The following is a 7,982-nucleotide window of genomic DNA, read 5'->3' on the forward strand; positions in this document are numbered from 1 at the left end:
AGTTAGAAACATCGATGAGAGAGAAACATTGATCAGCACGACACATGCCCAGGTTTGGGGCTTGATCCCCAGTAGGGGGCCTGCAGAAGGCAGCCAATCAATGATTCTCTCTCATCATTGATGTCTCTCTCTCTCTCTCTCTTCCCCTTCCTCTCTGAAATCAATCAAGAAAGGAGGCTAAAGAGACATGGCATCTAAATGCCATGACTGTGAACTGGACCCTGTTCTAAAGGGGAATTGACACAATTATAAATATGAATGGGATATTAAAGTATGGTATCAGTGCTAAATTCACTAGTGTTGACAACTGCACTGTGGTCATGTTAGAAAGCATTCCTAGTCTTAGGATGTAAATGCATACTAAAGTATTTGTGGGAAAGGGGCCATGGTGTACGAAACATATCCTCAAATGGTTCAGAAAAGATTTGTGGTGAATTATGTATACATATGGAGAGAGAGAGAGAGAGAGAGAGAGAGAGAGAGAGAGAGAGAGAGAGAGAGAGAGAGAAAGAAAGAGAGAACAAGAACAAGACTGATAAAGCAAAAGGGGTAAAAGATTAACAAAAGAAGAGGTGGTTAAAGGGCATATGTGTGGTGTGCCATGGACTATTCTCTCTTTTCCATCTTTTCTGTGGGTCTGAAACATTTTTAGACACAAAGTAAAAAATTAAGAAGAAAGACACCAATATCTATGGGCACCAGGCATCATGAAAGGTAGTTCCCCAGATGGGGGGGAAAGCAGAGCCCGTCTCAGCGGAAAGTGACTCACTGAGGAGGAGGCTGTCCCTCGGGCAGGTGTGACACTGGTCCTCAGAGGGCCCCGTGCAGCGGAAGCACTTGGTGTGACAGGGCTTGCAGCCCAGAGCCGCCTCATCCCAGTACTCGGAGGGGGCACATTCCTTGTGAGGCTCGCAGTCCCCGTGGCTGTTCAGCCTCAGGCCTTCCACACAGGTTGTGCAGGTGCCAGGTGATGAGCAGGTCTGGCAGGAGCTGGGGCAATCTGTGGGCAGGGTGGGGGTGGCAGACAGACAGTGAGAGTGGCCAGGGTGCCCCAGGAAGAAATCAGTTCCCCCTGGGAAGGTTATTCACATGTCTTCCTCGCTTCTTCCAGAGATTTCCAGGGCTCTGTACCAACAGTGTGGAGTCATGAGTTGGGTACATTCTTGTTGGAGCATTCTTGTTGCTGTGTCATATTCTCTGTAATAATTAGGCCCTTCCTGCAACAGCCACCTCAGAAATTATTAGTAAGACTCACTATAATTACCCAAACTACAACGAAATAAGAGGCAATTCTGCAGCAGAATGGTCACCATCATAATTCCTATTCTGTGGTCCTCCAATGACCTCCAAAAATACCTTGAGCTTGTCACTAGCATTGGTATATATTACCATTACCTGTTGAGTAAAAAGGTCTCTTTTATATTCATTTGTGAAGGCACAATGCCTAGGAGGGCCTGGCATATAATAGGCACTCGGAAATATTTCTTAGATATTTTAAGAACAACATACTCCCACCTCGGGGTTTTAGCAGTGCTGTTTCCTCTGCCTAGAATTCTCATCTCCCAGGAATATGCGTGGTTTGCTCCCTCCATTTATCAGTGGTACCTTCCAGGCCCCCTTTTCTCTAATTTCAGCTCCATTCTGCCTAACTTCATGTCTCCCTTCCCTGCCTTATTTTGCCTTTTGACTGTCTTCTTTAGAGTCTGCCTTCACCAATAGAATGTAAGCTCCAGAAGGCAGAACTCTGTATTGTTTCCTGCTGTTCCACAGGCCTGAAGAGCACATGGCACATAGTAGGCCCCCAGTAAGCACTCACTGTTTAATAGACACAGTATTATTATTGTGATTATCACCATCCCATTTTATCTGTATCAGGAAATTGAGGCTGGAGGTGCTAAGTCACCTGGCTGGAAAAGAGCAGGGTCAGGAGCTTAACCCAGGACCTTAACAAGATCTCTTGCTCTTTCTGCCCCAGTGCCTCAGAAAAGGGAACATGCCGAGCTCAAAAGGTTCGCCATCACTGTCATAGGGGATAATTTGAGGTGATCAGAATGGATCCCAAGTCCTTATGTTCCTCAGAGGAGAATCCTGCTTGGAGATTGCTTGATTACAGATGCTTCTCTATACCTACTCAAATCTTAAGTTGCAGGTCAGGTCCTTGTTTCTCTCTCTGGAAAGGCAGGTGGTCACTTCTAATGCCAGCTGGTGTAAGATGCAATAGCATTGCATGGAGAGACCCCAAGTCAGTTTCCAACAGTGGAGCTGGTCTGAGTGAGCCCAGGTATCTGTACTTTTTAAAAGCTCTCCAGTTGATACCAGTGGGCAAACGGGGATGAGGACCAGGGGCCCTTCTCAATGAGAAAATTGAATCAGGTAAATTAAGTACAGTAAGTACTCTGAGACCTGTTACGTTCTCTATATGGCAAATTACTTTTATTATTGAGCACCAGAGAAAGGCCAGAAGTGGATCCCCAGTTCCTGCCCCAGTACAAGCAAGATGGCACTGCAGGCTTTTGGCTGAGTCTCTACACTTCTCGTGGGAGCTGACCCCCAACTCCGCAGGCTCCCTCCCTCTCTCCCCTTCTGCTATACAGGCACAGCTGCCCATCTTCAAGTCCATGTTCTTCCACAAGTAGTTGGGTGGGACCCTGACATTAAAGAATGTACGTGACACACAAAAGGGTTTATCCGGATCATAAGGCTCGAGCAGAAAGCCTTAGGGGTAGGTACATTATATCTTTATGTCTTACAAAGAACTATTCCCTGGGTATGTTCTTGGATGTGAATGGCCCAAGGTTGCTTCTGCCATGTGAGTTCACCCTCAGGCTCTCACGGGGTTTCCGGGGCCTACCTCTAGATATCTGTCTATCTTGTGTTTGCGTGGAGGCAACACTGGGGGCGAAATTACCGCTGTCTGCCTAGTTGGAGTGAATCCTGCGACTCTAGTTAACAATACTATATTGTACACTTGAAAGTTTCAAAGAGAGTAGATCTTAAATGTTCGTACCAAAAGAAAAAAAAAGGTAACTACGTACATAGACGATAGATGTGCTAACTGACCTTATGTGGTCATCATTTCTCAACACATCTGTATATCAAATCGTCATTTTGTACATCTTAAACTTACACAATGTTATATGTCAATTACACCTTAATAAAATGGGGGGAAAAGAGAAAAGTTCCTTTCCCCAGAATGCCTCTCACTTGCTTGAGAATTCCCCTAGTAATGGGCAATTTATTAAAAACTATGTTCCCTGAAAACCAGTAAGGACAAAGAATTCACGCCCAGTTAAAACATAAGAGGGCATAAGTAATAGCTCTTTCTTGAGCATGTAGGGATTGAAGTGTCCAGTCGGACATGAATTAGGGGACCCAAAGTAGGAGCTGGTAGCTTTAGGGAGGCAAATGATGAAGGGGGACAAGAGGCACTGAGAAAATCCTCTATGGTACAGCTCTCCGTATGCAGCTATAAACTTTTAATGGCTTAAAGTTTTAAGAAAAATCTCCCATTTTGGGTGACTTTTGAGGGCTCATTATCTCTTGTAAATGTTCATGTGAGAATCCTTTTTGATCAGCCACTGTTGTGGAGGGTCAACATTATTCCTTGCTGACAAAAGTTATATGATCAAAGCTAATGAATGATTCATTTAAAAAAATAAATTAGAGCCCTAACCGGTTTGGCTCAGTGGATAGAGATTCGGCCTGCGGACTCAAGGGTCCCGGGTTCGATTCCGGTCAAGGGCATGTATGTACCTTGGTTGTGGGCACATCCCCAATGGGGAGTGTGCGGGAGGCAGCTGATCGATGTTTCTCTCTCATCAATGTTTCTAACTCTCTATCCCTCTCCCTTCCTCTCTGTAAAAAATGAATAAAATATATTAAAAAAAGAAATTAGAGCAGATTCAAAATATGAGGGGAATGGGTGGGACAACAGTTCTGGGGCTGGAACTGTGCAAACCCCACATCCTACTTGGTCTTGGTCAAAGCCCATTATCCCATCAGGCTCCCTGGGATTCATCACTTGGTCATGTACCCCGAAGTCTTTACCTTTGCATTCATTAGTCTTTCTTTCATAGTAAGTTCTTGCTGGACACCTATACAAGCACTGCCCGTCATAGAGAACGGTGAAGTACTTAGCACAGAGGTCGCAGTTGTCTGCTGAGGGGCCGCTGCACTCCAGACAGTCTTTGTGGCAGGGGAGGCATTGGTGGGTGTCTTCATCCTTGTAGAACTGCTGGGGACAGGACTGATGGCACATATCCTTGTGTAGAAAGAAGGCAGGCATGCACTCTGGGGGTAGGGAAGCAGCAGTTATTCTCAGGGAGACAGGAGAAAGGAATTCCTTCCACAGTGGCTGGCCCATCCTCCACCACTTTGCCTCATTTGACCTGAGTGTACACTTGCCCCATCTCCACCCAGCCAGGGCACATCATCCGTGTCCCCAAAGCCTTGACTTTGGATTGGAGACCACATATGGAGACCTGTTTAGATGGTGCTGGGTTTCTATCTTGAAATGATCTGCCCCTTGGAGGTGCAAAAAATTGTAATGCTGTGGCAGATATGTGATGGCTGAGACACTGGAGGTACTGTTCCAAAAGCCCAGAAAGCATTAAAATTTTCCAAGCTGTATCCAGCACCTCAGGCTTTATGTTGTGCACAAAGCAGTATAGGAACTCTTGGATAAGGTAATTTTTCACTCACTGATAGGGTAGACTAATGAAATATACATGGTTAGTCAGTATGAAGAATGCATTGTGGGTTTGTGTTAGTTCTCTTATTTCAGGGGGGAAGGGAATTCTGGAAAACACTTTGGATAGGATAGCACCAATTAAATGAGTCTGTCTTGGTCTGGAGAGGAAATCAGCATTTCTTGGAAGATAATTCCAGAGAAAACAATTCCTTGCCAGAATGCTATTCTTAGAATTAACAATACTGAACAGTACTGTACATGGGTATGGACAAAATCATACAAAAGGTTCTCTTGTCTGTGTTAACTTGCAGAATCCAAAATGGAAAGGTTTTTACCTCACCCTCACTTTTGTCAGTGACATGCACAGAGGTTGATACATTTTAGTGAAGGTTCCTCCCGGTTCTGCCTGGACATCCCACCCTCAGCTGATTGGCCCCCAGCTGGGGTAGCTCGGCAGAGCCACACACTCCCATGGGATGCTCCCAGGTACCTTTGCAGATTTTCTCATGGATGCACTCCTGACACATCTCTGGGCAATGCTTGCACACCCCCTCCACGGCCACATGCCTCTCAGAGCAGGTTTCCTGGCACACTCCCTGGTCCAGGACAAGGCTCCCTTCACAAGCTTGGCAGTTGGTGGCATTTCCTTCACATTTTCTGCAAGGGGAGCTACAGCGTTTGCATATGCCTTCTTCTGCATAGAAGCCCCTGTGGGGAGAAGAGAGAGCTACTGGGGAAGCCGTCCAAGCAGGAAAATGATTCACACCTGGTGACAAAGAAGTTAGGGCTGAAAACGAAGGACTGCTGCTCATGTCGGCCAAAATGAATTAATCAGATTTCCTGAGGAAGTATGGTAAAAAATCAAGTCTGGAAAAATAAAAGGGATAGATATCACCCTTGTGAATTTGGTTTGTTTGAAAACAGCTTTAATTTATATAAACTTTAGTCATCTGATTTCCCTCTTTTAATCTCTGACTTTAATTTCTTTTTTCTTGTTAGAGCAGAAAATGCTGTCTGTTCAATTAATACATTTTTTAAAATAAAAATTCAATTTAGCAAATTCAAAAAAACGACTTTTAAAAGGCTCAAAAGATTTACTACCGTTAATATTGGAAGGATTTTCGCTTTTGGATGTTCCCAGCCAACCACTGATGGCTTTTTTGAACACACTCACATAACATTTGCATACAGCACCAAACATTTGGAGCACTGCTATTGGAGTATATTGTATTTTTCCGTGTATAAGATGCCACCATATACAAGACGCCCCCCACTTTTCCAACTCAAAATTAAGAAATCAATATTTTAAACATAAAACAAAATACATTTTTATTTAGTAACTAGAGGCCTGGTGCATGAAATTTATGTGGGGGGGGGCGGTGCAGCGGGGGTCCCTCAGCCTGGCCTGCACCCTCTCGCAATCCGGACCCCTCAGGGAATGTCCGACTGTCAGTTTAGGCCTGTGTTTGGCAAACTGCAGCTCGCGAGCCACATGCAGCTCTTTGGTCCCTTGAGTGTGGCTCTTCCACAAAATACCACGTGCGGGCGCGCATACAGAGCGATTGAAACTTCGTGGCCCATGTGCATTAGTCGGTTTTCGGCCTGGGCGAGTCTATTTTGAAGAAGTACTGTTGATATTTGGCTCTGTTGACAAATGAGTTTGCGGACCCCTGGTATTCAACCTCGGTTGCATCACTGTTCTCTTCTTCATCACTATTGGTTCCAGACATATCAATTTCTTCAACTTCTATTGTATCACTGCTGACTGCTGAGTCACTGTCTATATATGTGAGATCGTCCTCAATTCCATCCATGGCATTGCCGATTCCACATTTCCTGAAGGACTTCACAATCACCTATTGTTTGATGCCATACCATGAGTTTAGGACCCAAATGCAGACCTCAGTAATGGTTGTTTTTTTCACTCATCCTGTCCGTGTCAAGGTATCACCTACTTTTTGTATCGATCTACTCCATTCTTCTTTCATCAGGGCTTTAAATGTCTTGGTGATTGAAACATCTAGTGACTGTAGCTGACCTGTAAGCCCACCAGGAGTAACTGCTAGGTTTGTTTGCAAATCTGATGCAACCCTTTTTGTCTTTTCTGTTAAATGTGCTTGGAACTGATCAAAGACAAGTAGAGCTGGCTTCTTTAAGAGCCCCTCAGGTCTTCTGGACCAAACCTTTACAAACCAAATGGCCATAATGTATTCATTCATCCATCCCTTCTCTTGAACTTGCACAATAAAGCCAGGTTGTATGGTCTCTTTAGGATACATTTTCCGCTTAAAGATAAGCATAGGAGGCAGTTTAGTAGCATCCGCACTGCATGAAAACACAGCACTATAGTGTGTCTTTTCATGGCCACTTGTTTTGATTGCCAGTGTTTTGATTCCTTTCACATCAACAGTTCTGTTGGAAGGCACATCAAAATTGAGAGTCATCTCATTCATGTTTGCAATCTGACTTGGTTCAAAATCAAGCAGTTGTATGACATAGGAGTGAAACTGTTGGATTTTATCCTCATAAACTGGTGGCATTTTCTGAGCTAACTTGTTTGTGTCCTCATGGCCAGCCCTTCTCTCCTCATGAAATTGAAGCACCATTTTGCCTTTACTCTAAAATCAACAATGTTCATTTCATTCACAATGTCATTTTCTTGCCTGACATTGAATAAGTTTGGTTGACACACATAAGCCACTTTGGCGCTGCTCCATAATCCAAGTCTTAAGTCTCTGCTCCAAGTTCACCCGTTTTGCTGGTTTTCCTCTTAAGGCCTTATTTTTTTGGCATTTTAAGGAGTTGTTCTTCCTGTTTTCTCCACTTCTGATCATACACTCAGTGGGAGGAGGTCCAAATTATCTCTCTGCAGATCTATTTCCATGCTCTTTTTCATATTTGTTTACATTCAGTTTGAATTTTGCAGAGTAAAGACAATCGCTTACCAGTATTTATCTTTTTATTTTTTTATATCTTTATGGGCTCAGAACGCTCAGGTCCCTGTTGCATCTGTGCACTTTCCACCTTAACCTCCAATTGCGGCATCAGCTGATGTCAGTAACAACAAGGCTCATGATTGGAGGAAGCCTGTTTGACAAGGTATGGGCAGCTCCCTGCTTGGCTGACTTCTGTGTATAAGATGCTCCTCGATTTTCAGTCTAACGATTTTAGCAAAAAATAGCATCTTTTTAAAAAATATATTTTATTGATTTTTTACAGAGAGGAAGGCGGAGAGAGAGAGAGAGAGAGAGAGAGAGAGAGAGAGAGAGAGAGAGAAACATCAATGAGAGAG

At 44.1% G+C, this 7,982-nt stretch overlaps 1 protein-coding gene across 1 annotated transcript in view; it reads right to left on the reverse strand.

The window, feature by feature from the left end:
• PCSK5 (proprotein convertase subtilisin/kexin type 5) overlaps positions 1–7,982 on the reverse strand; it is a 416,138-nt gene that overhangs the window by 22,267 nt on the left and 385,889 nt on the right. The window contains exons 30-32 of the mRNA XM_006776508.2: positions 5,181–5,398; positions 4,048–4,290; positions 770–1,000 (exon numbers count right to left, since the gene is read on the reverse strand). Coding sequence (XP_006776571.2) covers positions 770–1,000; positions 4,048–4,290; positions 5,181–5,398 — 692 coding nt within the window. The remainder of the gene's footprint in view (positions 1–769; positions 1,001–4,047; positions 4,291–5,180; positions 5,399–7,982) is intronic.

This window comes from Myotis davidii, unplaced genomic scaffold, assembly GCF_000327345.1.
Source record: "Myotis davidii unplaced genomic scaffold, ASM32734v1 scaffold228, whole genome shotgun sequence".
NCBI classification, from domain to species: domain Eukaryota; kingdom Metazoa; phylum Chordata; class Mammalia; order Chiroptera; family Vespertilionidae; genus Myotis; species Myotis davidii.